General features: G+C 49.4%; 1 protein-coding gene across 1 annotated transcript in view; it reads left to right on the forward strand.

Annotated features, from left to right (window-relative positions):
* The first annotated feature begins 4,574 nt into the window (after positions 1 to 4,574).
* The window catches only part of ALOX5AP (arachidonate 5-lipoxygenase activating protein), a 30,947-nt gene continuing 22,072 nt past the window's right edge, over positions 4,575 to 13,449 (forward strand). Inside the window, exons 1-2 of the mRNA XM_079903398.1 lie at positions 4,575 to 5,082; positions 12,046 to 12,145. Of these exons, the coding sequence (XP_079759524.1) occupies positions 4,776 to 5,082; positions 12,046 to 12,145 (407 nt within the window). The 5' untranslated portion in view covers positions 4,575 to 4,775. The remainder of the gene's footprint in view (positions 5,083 to 12,045; positions 12,146 to 13,449) is intronic.

Below are 13,449 nucleotides of genomic sequence, written 5' to 3' on the forward strand. Positions count from 1 at the left end.
CCATTTTTAAAATGAGTTGTTTATATTCTTATCATTGGCTGAAAATAAGTTCCTTATATATTCTGGTTTTAAGTCCTTCATCAGATTTATATATTACACATATTTTCTCCCTGTCTGTGGCTTGCATTTTTATTTTCTTAATGGTCTTCTGAAGTGCAGAAGTTTTCAATTTTGATGAAGTCGAATTTATTGATTTTTTTCCCTTACATAGCTCACACTTTTTGTGTCTTATCTAAAAAATCTTTGCCTTCCTCATAGTCACAAAGACTTTCTCCTATATTTTCTTCTAGAAGCTTGATAATTTTAGTTTTTATGTTTAGGTTAAAGACTCATTTCTAGTTATATTTTGTGTGATTTGGGGGCGGGGTCAAGATTCATTTCCCCCCCATATGAATATCCAGTTGTTCTAGTGTCCTTTATTGAAGAGACTTTCCTTTCCTCGTTGAATCACTTTGTCAAAAATCAGCTGAGCATATATGAGCATCGCAAGTTTTAATACTATTAGAACTGAACTTTCCCAAGTCAGGTCATACCATTTCCGATCTCCTTTCCTTGGTGAGTCTATAAGGCAGATGACGCTGATAGTTGGGCGAAGGAATCTATGTCTAACCTCTGTTTTTGTACATAGAACACAACATGATGTCTTCTGCACTTGTGGGTTACTTGCTTAACTTTCCTCTTAAGCTCATAACAGTACACTGTGTTGCGTGTTTGTGACAAGAGAGAAAGCAGCTTTCCGGATATACTATCTTCGTTTCTTGCAGCCCACGGATTTCTGCTTCTATTTGTTTCCTTGCACTGGTATTATCAGCCTGTAACTTGAGCTTCTAGAGAACTGAGGTCATATCTGTACATGTCATTTTGACTTGTGAGGCATCTAGCTCAGAGGCATCTAGCTCAGTCATCTAGCCCCAGGCATGCGTGGACTCTTATCGGTAGCATTGAGGTTGTAGCGTACTCACTACCCCTCAATTTCCTCATCTGTATAAGGCACGAGGACTCATCTCTATCTAACTCAATTCGGTTCGGAACTGCGGGCTGTTCATATAAAGAAAGGCCATCTGATTTTGGTTGGGGAAGAAGACAGGGCACTTTAACCAGGCTGATGGGTTCTCTTGGAGACTACCGATGTATGACATCTGGAACAAACTGTGGCCTGATCTTTGCTCCTATCACTTCTCATTCAGATCAATACTGGTCTGAATATTCTTTTTTTTTTTTTTTTTTTTTTTGGCCACGCCGTGCAGTTTGCAGAATCTTAGCTCCCCAACCAGGGATCGAACCCCTGCCCGCTGCAGTGGAAGAGCAGAGTCCTAACCACTGGACCGCCAGGGAAATCCCAGGTCTGAATATTCTTTAGATTAACTGAACTTAAAAGGAACTGCTCTGTAGCCACCTCCAGGGTGTGCCTACAGACCTGGGCTATATCCGCATGCCCCTCTAGAGTTGACCCGCAGCCTGGGGGCATTCTGCGCCCTCTCCCTCACTCCCAACGTTTATGTGCGGGGAAATCCTCCTTGGCCAGAAAGTGAAGGCGAGAGACGTCATGAAACGGCAACACGCCACCCACCCGTGGTGAGATGAAGGATGCATGAATGTTGTTGCCTGAAGTGGGCCCGTGTTACCATGGTGATCGAGGCGCGCTGACGCTAAGTGGATGAGCCGCAGCTCCCATGGATTTTAATAGCAGCTGGTCAGTGCCACCGCCTTCCGTGAATTGCTGCCCCCAAGTCGCTGCTTGGCCCCGGCTGTCCTGATCTCTGTTGACAAATGGTTGTCTTTACAGTCAAGCTACTAACTGCACTCTAATTAATGAACGTGCTAATTATTCTTCCCTACTCCCAGCGCATTTGTCCAACTAACCTGTCACGCATGGATAAGGGCAGTGTCTGTGTCAGCACCGAGGACTCTGGGAGCAGGGGTCCGGGAGGAGAGGGTGTTGGGCCTACAGCTGGGACCTGTGGGCTCTTTCTCGTTCAACTACCTTTACTAATGGTCAGGTGTCCGGAAATATGTTAATTTCTTTCTTTTCTTAAAAAAAAAAAATCTCTTTAGGGGCTGAGCGGTCATTGGTCATTTCAGTAGCCCCTGAGGGGATTGCCAGATTTGGATGCGGATGGACCAGGGGCCCCAAGCTCTGAAAACTATTCCAGAAGCAGCATTCGGGGTGGTTAAAACCCCAGACTTTGAAGCTAGACAGGCCTGGTTTTGAATCCTAGGTCTGCCCCTTGCTTCCTGTGGTTTAACCGCTCTGCAGCGCAGTCTCCTCTTTTGGGCAATGGGAGGGATTATCTGGCCCCAGAGCGGTGTGTTGAACACCACATGCACAAGCCAGGTCCCCAGGACACAGCTGCTCAGGGCTTTGGGTCCAGGATGGGTCTGGTCTGGTGTTGGCCGGACCAGGGCCGGCTCCAGGCCAGGAGACCGTTCTGTTAGGAATTCGGCATCCAGCGCGGGCCGCTGCGCCCCTCGCGCCCCCTGCGCGCTCCTCCCCCGTGCCCCTGGCGTCCCTCTCTTTCTGTTCTGTCTCAGCAGCTCTCTGTTGAGATGAATGGCATTTCCAGAGGCTTCACCTCTGATAAGTGCTCCTCTGTAGCCGCAGCCAGAATCTTAATGTGCACGCTGTAATTTAATGGCCAGCTCGGCTGACTGTTAAAACGCTCTCCTCCTGGGTGAAGTGGACTCGCTCCACCGGTACGCGCGCCCCGCCCGGGCGGCGTGTCTCCGGGAGCTCAGACGTGTAGGTCCCACCACGCGAAGAGTGACCCTCTTCCCAGGCGCCTTCTCAGCTTTCTATAAAGTGGAGCTGGCTGGGCATTCCGCTCCGCGCCCCCGCGCCCCATCCTGTTTGCGGGGCTCCTGAGGCTCGGGGAACAAGCCGGAGAGGCTGCTCCTTCCTGCTTTCCTGCGTTCCTGACACGTGGCAAGATCGCCACAGACGCCCTGGGCTGACCGCGTAGGATTCTGTTGATGCTGTTTTCTGTGTGCCTGCGCAAACTCAGACGCCACAGACATTAACACTGGAGCAGAAGGAGGTCAGGATGAGCCTTAAAGACATCAGGCTGTAAGATACGGAGAATTCTTTAAAGCTGGGCGTTTACAATCTGGGATTATAAGTGGTGAACAGTCACAACACGGCAGCAGACGCATCGGGCACTCCTCACCCCACCCCTACCCTGCCCCAGTCTTTCTTTATGGAACAGTGTCCCTCAACCACGGGACAACTGTGGAAAGCACCAGGTCCTTTCATTTTCCTGCTGTCTGGTGGTCCTAGGAGTAGATATCTGACCAGCCTGGGGCCAATGGGATTGTCCTAATAGTTCACTGAGAAGAGTCAGCCCTTTACAGGTGACAGAGCTGTAAGACATAAAACTCCAGAGTTGGAGGTGGAGGTATTTTCCACTGTGTGGAGAAAACTGGTCTGCAGAGAGAACCTGGCTGCTGAGTTGTGAGAAAGTGGAGAGAGAAAGAGAGAGATTGAGACAGAGAACTCCGTTTGAGAGGCCCAACCTCATCTCTGCTCTTTTCAGTGTTTGGTTGTTCAGTTCCTTGGATTCTTTGAGGCAATAAATTTCCCTTTTTTGCCCAAGCTAGCTTGAGCTAAGTTTCTATTGTGTGCAACTAGAGTACTTTTCAAGGAGCCTGGCCTTCACTTCTGATGCACTGTCACTAAGACAGCAGGGGTCTTAGAAGGGCTAACACTTTATGGAGACCAGACCCCTTGTCTACTGGGACCTAAGCGTTCCCTGACACTTACAAGTGAGATCTCATTGAGGTGAACACACAAATCTTGCCAGCGCCCAGCCCCTAAGCCATCTTGTAAAGATTCCACACGTTGTGAAGTGCCCCAGGCACTCAGCCAGAGTTCTCAAGAGCATCATGACCAGCCAGGGCTGCCCTCGCTACTGGCCTCTGTGCGTCCAAGCTCCAAACGCTTCGGTCCTCCATGGACCCCCATGGACCTGTTTCACTCAAGCTGGCCTCAGCTGCCTCAGGTATGAGGACTGTGTGATCTCTTCCCCACGCTGGCCTCTCCCACAGCAAGATGCAAATCCTGCTGCCACTAACCAGAGTGGCCCATGTTCTCTTTCTTTCTACTTTCTTTCTTTTTGTTGTTGTTGTTTCTGGCTGTGTGGCATGCGGGGATCTTAGTTCCCCGACCAGGGATCGAACCCGTGCCCCCTGCATTGGGATCGTGGAATCTTAACCACGGGACTGCCAGGGAAGTCCCCCAATGTTTTCTTTCGAAGTGAGGTTTTGATAAAAGCTCTTCTTCATCACTGCCAAATAGATGCTGAGGCTGGGATGAAGTTTGCAGAATCTTGCATTTTCTGTGTAACTTCCAAGGGCAGAAAACTGTCCTATAAGATGCCAGGCCACCACCTACCTCACTCAGCAGGTTCCCTCTTACACCTTCTCTCTACTCTTATTATTATGCTGAGAAGATTCCAGGGAAGTAGCTCAGTAATGACCTCAGAGAAGCCAGTGGTTAACAGTCCTTCCTGTGTGGAAGTTTTCCTAGGTGACCGTCTTTCTGCTCCTTATCTAAGTTCTTTGGTTTAGTTTTAATTCTCTTGTTGCTTGTTTCCTGTGGAAACAGAGGCGTCAGCCGTCCACCTCATCGTCATTCATTCATTCATCCGGGGCTTATTACTTGGTCGCTACTCTGCACCCCGCCACGTGTCAAGTAGTTATTTTTTTCCGAGGAATTCAAGGAAAAAAAGAAAGACAGTACTCTGGACACAGACCTTTTAGGTGCTCAATAAATAAAAAACATGCTTCACTTTTTCTTCCCTTCCTGCCTGTCTCCTGAGCCCTGCTTCTTCTGGCAGGACACGCTGAGCCAGGGTACTTTGGTGGCTATTAAAAAAAAAAAAAAAAGAAGAAGCGCTGGGACCTTTGGAAATTCTAATGATGAAAGGCAGAGTCCAGCCCTCACTTCCCCTTCGTGCACAGTGCGGGCCTGGGGTGCCACAGAGCTGATCAGTCCTTGCTGGGAGCCTGAAACGAACATGGATTACGAAACCCTGGGCAATATTGTCCTGCTTGCCATCGTCACCCTCATCAGTGTAGTCCAGAACGGTAAGGGAATCCCCTCCCTCAGGGTAGAGTTTGTTTGTAGTTGTTTGAAAGTCAGGCTTACACAGTTGTGTGTGTGTGTGTGTGTGTGTACGCTTTTGTCTTTATGTGTATTTGTATCTTTATTTGAATGTATAGGGGTTTGTGCCTTTCTGCATGAATTTAGGTTTTTCCTTCTCCCAATCGTTCTTTCGCTTTAATGGGGATGATTAATCATGTCTGTAGAGCCAGGGCAGCAAACTGTATAAAAAACCGTCACTGGAGTGTCTGCAATCAGCATTTTAACTATGAATTACTGTGGCCAGAGACCAGTTGGAGGGCAGGAAGGCTGGAAAGGGACAATCAGATATATGTTCACCCAGACGCTAGGTTCTACTAATTGCAGCTGGGCGCTCTTCACCTGTCACCTGTAGGCTAAAAAAAAGGAAATTTGTGTGGTGTGAGGGGGATTTCACCTTAACATTATTTTACCTCGGTATTGCTTTTTTTTTTTTCTTTTGAAGAAACATGTCCTTTGCAATACTTTCTTTTTCTCTAGCAATGTGTAATTTTTGAAGCATTTTTTGGTAGGCATTACGTACTTACATAAAGGGAGAGACAGACCGGAGAGGATTTTCTTGTTTGGGGTTTGCATTTCCATGAACTCTGCTATCACTTAAACCAAGCAAGAGACCTAGAACTGAAAACGCCAGGACTGGGTAGAACTTTCTCTCTAAAGTTCTGAGCTAGGACTGCCTCAGGCTGTCTCTATCAGTACGGCCAGTGTCTTTGGGCTTTGCAGTTTACGAAGACAGAGAAAAAAGGAGAGGAATGACGAAGGGCGGCGCTGTAACTTAATGGTAATTACTGTATGTTCACACCCTGGCACACTTTGGAAACTTGGGTGTTCAATCAATTGGGCATATTCGGATATTTTCCCCCAACTCGAGTGTGGACAGAGGCTGGTGATGGGGAAGGCTGCCCGTGGTCTCCCCGCACCAGAGAGTGGCCAACTCTGCATACTCCGAGTATGCTTCCTCCGTGGAACAACACGTTTTGTTTTTCGTTTTTGAATTTTATTTTATTTATTTTTTATACAGAAGCTTCTTGTTAGTTATCTATTTTATCCATATCAGTGTATATATGTCAACCCCAACCTCCCAATTCATCCCACCGCCACCAGCCCTCCCGCCACTTTCCCCCCTTGGTGTCCGGAACAGCACTTGGCAGTTTTCTGACCCAAACATTTTCATTCTAAATCTCACACAAGAGAGTTGCAGCTCAGAGAGGGGACGAGGGGCCGGCTGGAGGCTGCCACAGTCTCAGGCCATTGCTATTTCATGTTGGGGCTCCCTTAGTCTTGTCAGTCACCAAGGGATTCATTCATTCGACCTGCATACACCCACAGGGACCCTGCTCTGTCCAGGAAGGGTCCCACATCCAGGAGGATGTAGCAGTGAACAAGAAAGCTAGGTTCCTGCCTCCCAGGAAAGGAAAGGCTGGCAGGAAAAGATGGGCAGGCGGTAAGCAGGAAGCCTGCAGTGATGCTTCCGGTGCCCGTGGAGGCAGTTGTATGGGTGCAGGCGGGCGCTGCTTGTTCAGCTCTCCCCCTGCGGCCCTCCCCCGGATACCTGTCAATCTCGGTGACAGTGGACGGGAGCCAGGGTCCCCTCGGCCGCCTGTGCAGATGGGGCTGAGCAGAGGTTCAAGTGCACCCTGAGCTGCTCCCTGTTGGTCCAGGCTGAGTCGGGGGAAGCTGGAGGGTCTCCTCCCGTGAGAACAGACTCTTTTCATCTCTCCTGAGATGCCCCAGGACCTGGCCCTGGTCTGTCCAGGGGGTCCCGGGCTTTTCCATAGAAGCACAGCAAACCCGGAGCAGACTTGAGGTGGACGGTGAGATTTCTAATTATCTTTGGCAGGTGAGATTAAGTCTTCTTCTTCGGTGCAAAGGGGGAGGAGAGATTACAGATGGCCACATGTCTGAGTTTGAACCGCAGTCTTTCGGCCAGCCATTTCAGATAGATAACGACAGGGCACAGTGTTCTCCCTGACACGGTCCCGTGAACTGAAGAGGCTTCCTGGTGGGGGAGAGACAAGTGTGGACGAGCTACTGCTTTGGGCTGGAGACTTTTCATCCTGGGCACACAGATGATTGGAGTGCATGTGTAGCGGTGTGGACAGCACGGCCCCAGCATCACAGCCTCTGTCCCTCCCCATCCAATCCCCCCAATTCCCTTTCACAGCGTTGTCCCACCCGTGCTCGGGGGAGAAGACATGCTGCTGCCCTTTTGAAGCCACAGAAGGAGCCCTTGCCTCCCGCTCCGAGGCTTAGGATCAGCCCTGCTCCCCTCTGAGGCAGAGACCAGGGCTCCCGTGTGATGCTGAGATCACCCTGTGAGGACTTTTTGTTTCTAACTGTTAAATGTGCCCGTGCAGGGAAACAAGAACAATGCAAATGACTTGGAAGGTAACACCTCTACCTGTTTTAACCGTTGAGTTTTTAGGCAAACACAAAGGTCCAAATGTAGGTCCAGAACTTCTCTTTGCAATTCTAATTAACCTCGATGTTGCAGCCACGGGTCTACCTTATTGAGTGCGGAAAATATGCAAAAACTCTGTCCCACCCCAGTTACATTGGATGCCCTTTCTGTTAGCTTTAGGAACTATTCACATGTTGCTGCCAGGCGTGGCACACTCTGTCTTTGTCCCAAGACAAGGAGGTCAGTCCCCGTGTCTGTGACAGTGTTGGAGAGCTCTGCGCTCTCAGTACACTGTGTGAGCCCGATTCCCCAGGGGAAGGGCCAGAGCCCACCCGCCTGGTGGAACCTCCTCCTCTGCCTCCCAGACGCTCGTTAGTCATCAAGATCTTTGAGCTCATGGCCCTCTTCCAGCTTGATCCAGCAGAACCCACGTTTGGAAATGCAGACCAAGTTTAGAGTACCTCGTTCCAAGAGACCTGGACCAGAACTGCCAAAGCCTGGTTTCGCAGGGAGTGTAGAGAGATGGATTTCCTATGCGTAACACCCAGAGGGCCTCCAACTTCTTGGCCAAGGTGCCAGCAGCTTGGCCAGGAAGCAAACCTGGGAAACACAGATTTAGAGAGAGTGATTTCCATAGGAAGCCAAACTAATTAGACTGGGTGAGCTGCGGGGAGGGACCCGGGCCTCGTGCGTGGAGGCCTGAATGGTGACAGCAGAAATCTTCTTTACAGCATCCTCAAGAGCCCCTACTGAACAGTCCCCTGACGGAGGGCTCACAACGCACTGGCCTTGCGCTTCCCATTGTTAAGTGTATTGAGAATCTGCTTTGTGTCAAGTATGGTGCTGGGCATAATATTATCTCATTTAATCCTTTGCACCCTATGAAATATATAGTGTTATATTTCTTTGATTTTAATTTTTTTAAAACATCTTTATTGGCGTATAATTGCTTTACAATGGTGTGTTAGTTTCTGCTGTATAACAAAGTGAATCAGCTATACATAAACATATATCCCCGTATCTCCTCCCTCTTGCGTCTCCCTCCCACCCTCCCTATCCCACCCCTCTAGGTGGTCACAAAGCACTGAGCTGATCTCCCTGTGCTATGCGGCTGTTTCCCACTAGCTATCTGTTTTACATTTGGTAGTGTATATATGTCCATGCCACTCTCTCACTTCGTCCCAGCTTACCGTTCCCCCTCCCCGTGTCCTCAAGTCCATTCCCTACGTCTGTGTCTTTATTCCTGTTCTGCCCCTAGGTTCCTCAGGACCACTTTTTTTTAGATTCCATATATATGTGTTAACATACAGTATTTGTTTTTCTCTCTCTGACTTACTTCACTCTGTATGACAGACTCTAGGTCCATCCACCTCACTACAAATAACTCAATTGCGTTTCTTTTTATGGCTGAGTAATATTCATTGTATATATGTGCCACATATTCTTTATCCAGTCACCTGTCAGTGGACACTTAGGTTGCTTCCATGTCTTGGCTTAATTCACAGGTAAGCAAAGTGGAGCTTGGAGAGGTTAGACCATTGGTTGGAGGTTCCAGAGCCAGTAATGGTGAAACTGGGATTCAAACCTGCTCCAAAGGGTAGACCTTTACACAGTGTATTTTGTCTCAAATTCATTCATTCAAACTCTCACTACTCAGGAAGTTGTCTCTTATATGGAACTGAAATCTGCTGCCTTATAATTTCTATCCACTGGTGTGTCTGTTCTTTGGAAAAGCTTAGACTGTACCTGCTGCTTCTGTGTTTACAAAGTCACCTGTAACATCCCTTCTTCAATGTATCATTCCTCATATGACTTGGTTTCCAGAGTCCCTTGTCATTGGGTTCCCCCTCCTACCCCACTCCCCAACTTGCCATGTTCTTTCTAAGATGCAGGTGGGTGTTTTCCATGGAGGGAAACCGTTCCTGAGATTCAGACAGCAGTTCCGTTAGAATAATGGATGTGTGAATTGTTCTTCCGTGTCACGCTGCTGGCTCATACTAACTTAATGAAAATCTCAAGGGCTTTTTATGTGATCCTGAGAAAGTTATTTACCTGCTCTGACCACCAGTTTCCTCAACAGAGAGATGGAGTTACTAATATCTTCTATGAGTGGTGGTTGAAGGTATTGCCTGGGATAATTAACATAGGTAGAGTAGCCAGCAGAGCCCAGCATGGGGTACCGTTGCAGCCTTCTCTCTCCGTGTCTCTCTCTGTCTCTCTGGTTTGGCCTGATGTTAGCAGCCAGCCAAGAGAAGTGTGTGAGTGGTCTTTGCGTGCACAGTTTCTGTAACGTGGTCAAGGAAAATAGGAGTTGGAGTGTCAGTGTTTGGAGGAGTGGACAGAGGTGGCCCAACTCTTTCAAGTTTAGCTTAGAAGGAGGGGGAGGTAGACCCTAAAGGCAGGCTTGTTTCTCTTTTGTTTTGAGGGTAGGAAAGATCTGAGTGTGTTTCAATGGTAAGGATTAGGAGGAAAACAGAGATTGAAGGTTCAGGAAATGGGGCAAACACTGATGAACAAAGACCCGAAGAGGGTGGCAGAAGCAGTGTCAGGGTTGCAGGTGGAGGGCTAAGGCTTGGAAAAGAGGAAGGGGTTTGTTCTCAGGCAAGGAGAGGAAGAAGAGAGGCAGACTCGGAGAGGGACGGCCACGCTGTGCAGTTGGTTGCAGAAATAACCTCAGACTTTCTTAAACGGTCTCTGTTTACATGTTCAGGGGCAAGGGGTGTCACCTTGGGTTCTGGAAAGACAATGATCAGAATTTTCCACTGTATTCTATGGTAAGAAGGGACGTCCAGAGTGGACAGTTGGATACTTAAACGCTGTGTAGTTGATGGAATCCCTGAAGTGAGCTTCTATGTGACAGTAGGAGGGTAAACACACCCTCGAATGCCCAGCTGGAGTTGAATCCCAACCTCCCTGCTCCCCAGTGGAGTGACTCTGAGAAAGTTATTTAACCTCCCTGAGCCGTAGGGCCCTTGTCTACAAAGTGGGGACAGTACCACCCACGTCACAGAGCTGGTGCCAGGCCCACTAAAGGAGCACATGTCCAGTGCCTGACAGAGGGCCCTCAGACAAGCCAGCCCTGCAGCGCTGCTCAAAACGGGCACAGTTCTAGGGCAGGAATGTACTCTTGACAGAAAGGAAAACGTGAAGACTTTTATTCATGTACACAATGGATAAGGCATCCTTTTCATGTCTTTTTGAGGAGGCTAAGAGGAAGTTGATGGAAAGAAACCCTGTGAGTGGGTCCCTGACAATCACACTTTTCCCTTTCTCACTCTTGAAATAGGAGGAAAGGAATAAAATAGGAGGGGTGAGAGAGAGAGAGGGAGGGAGAGAGAGACCTTTATCCCGCCATCCCCACCATCCAGCCTACAGATTCTGCCCCTCAGCATCTCTTAATCCCACAAGCATCACCCTAACCAGCTCCCTTCTGTCTTTCCCCTGTCCTGGGTCTCACCCCTTTAAACACTCACCATGCTAAAGACAGAGTGGCTTTCTGGCAATGCCACTCCTCAACTTACATCTGTCAGTAACTCCTTGTTGCTCTCAAGATGGAAATAAATTCAGAAGCTCTTAACGTGGCTGTCATCAAGGTCACGGTCATGCTGCTAAGTCCGGCAGGCACTTCTCAGCCACCGTCTTCTTCAGCCTTGGTTCACTTACTGCTTTCTCCCTGGGGCTCCCTCCGGCCACCCTGTCTGCACCCACAGCGGCCCCTGTCGTGCTGTGCCTTCTCTTTTGTCCACAGCTTGGCACACTGTGTCGTTTTAATTTTTGCATTTTGTTTACTGTGTGTGGTCTGTCTTCTCTTCTTGTATCCTCGCCAGAACGTAAGCTCCTCAGGCCAAGGCTCTTTGTGTGTTTTGTTCTCAGACATAAGCTGAGTGTCTGGCACATGGCAAGTGATAACAGAGAAATGTCATTGAAAGAACAATTCACCACCTACCTCTTCGGTCTCATTTGTAATTGTACCAGGTTCTACTTCCCCACCACCAATAAGCTGGATGTACTGAACCCCAGAGGTTCTTGCCTCTGGACCTTTGCACATGCCATTACACTAGAGTGGAGTGGTCTCCTCTGCTTGCCACACTTGTTCTTCAGATTTTATCTTAAATATCACTTCCTCTAGGAATCCTTCTGTGTCCCAAACACTGAATTAAGTTGCCCCCTTGGACCCTCGATGGCTCTGTATTCTCGCTCAGTCTGATCTTAGCACGAGTCACTCTATAGTGTAATTTCTTTACTTGGTTGTCTATTTCTTCCGACTGTCGGATCCTTGAAAGTGAGGGTCGTGTCTTACTCACCATTGAGTCACCAACACCAGATGCAGTGATTAATGGAGGGTAGCTGCTGAATGAATGTTTGCTCAGTTACATTTGATGGAGGACATTTAGGGCTCTTTAGACGTCAAGTTAAGGAACCGTCTAACATTCTAGTAAAATAATGGGATACGAGGCTCGTGGATGTTCCCCGTTATAAACCAAATCCAAACCTTTCCCCCTGGCAGGGTTCTTTGCCCACAAGTTGGAGCACGAAAGCAAGACCCATAATGGGTGGAGCTTCCAGAGGACGGGGACACTTGCCTTTGAACGGGTCTACACTGCCAAGTGAGTCCAAACCCTGACACTGCTAACTGACAGAGAGGGGCAATGGGCACAGGGCTGCATGTCTGTCCGGGCTAACCTTCCAAAGGCCGGGGAGGCGAGGTTCCCAGGGAAGCTTGAACTTCACCTGGGAGACTTTGGGGACACTTTTCATCATCTTAGCAAGTGCTGGTGTATAAAGAGAGGAAGCGGGGCTGTGACATGGCGGGATGGAGCTCCGCCTGTTCGGGGACCTCTCAGCCAGTCATTCAGTCGTGGAGTTGACCGATTTTCTGGGGCGTTAGTCCAGAGGGGCTGCCGGGAAAACCAGCCGTCGCTCACCAGCCAGCTTCGGAAGCAGCAGGTAGGACCAGCTGGCAGCTGCCTGCAGCCCCTCTGGTCCCCTCGATGGGGTCTGGAGGGGACTCTAGTGCGTTTCCTAAGCCAGGTCTCCTGGTGCAACCAGAACGGAAAGAATGGGGGAATTATGCAATGGCTTCCCCACCTCTGCTGCTTTCCTTCCGAATGAAAAGGCTGTTTGAAAACACCTGAAGAACTCGGTGAAGGAGGCGGGTGCGATGTGGGATGCAAATCCAACATTCATTTCTCTCTGTGCTGAGCGCATTCAGACAGAGGGTTCAGCCAGCGGCCTGTCACCTGCTTCTCTGAGCCTGTGATTGGCCTGTGAGAAAGGGAGGCTGCAGCTCTGAGCTGGCCTTCAGTCTCCGCTTGGAGGTGACTTGGATGTCTCCAGAGATCCTTCCAAAGTGGGAGTCGTGGCCACACAAGCAACGGCAGGAATAGCACAAGCAAATGCAGCCCCTCGAGGCCCCTCTGTCTCCCGTCGGCCCCAGCCCCTCAGACCCAGCACTCCTGCGCAGTCTGATTCCGAGGAAATCCCTTCCTGAACTACTTACAGGGAGATTTCCATCTTAAGATTCGGACCTTCGGTGTGTTCATTCTCAGAATCCATCGAAGAAGCGTAAGGATGTGATTTAAGCCATGTTAGATGTTCACATTTACAGGACGTGGAGGAGAGTGTGTGCGGTGCCGTCAGCCCCTCTGTGCTGTTTGCAGGGGAGATGGGAGAGGTCCCCTCAGACACACCCACGTGCAAGAGTGCAAGAGGGGCAAGGACAGTGTCCTCCGTCAGGGGTAACGCCAGAACCTCTCCCCACGTGGAATCCAAAAGAACGTGAAAACCATTCTACCTGTTCGGAAAGAGAAGCTTCTTCCCGCCCAGATCACTACATTCTCACCGGCTGCCCCGTGTTCTTAGGGGCACAGCTGGGCTCGTCTGGAGAAGGGGCGCAGGGCTGCATGCAGCG

This window comes from Stenella coeruleoalba (genome assembly GCF_951394435.1).
Source record: "Stenella coeruleoalba genome assembly, chromosome: 18".
Classification (NCBI taxonomy): Eukaryota; Metazoa; Chordata; class Mammalia; order Artiodactyla; family Delphinidae; genus Stenella; species Stenella coeruleoalba.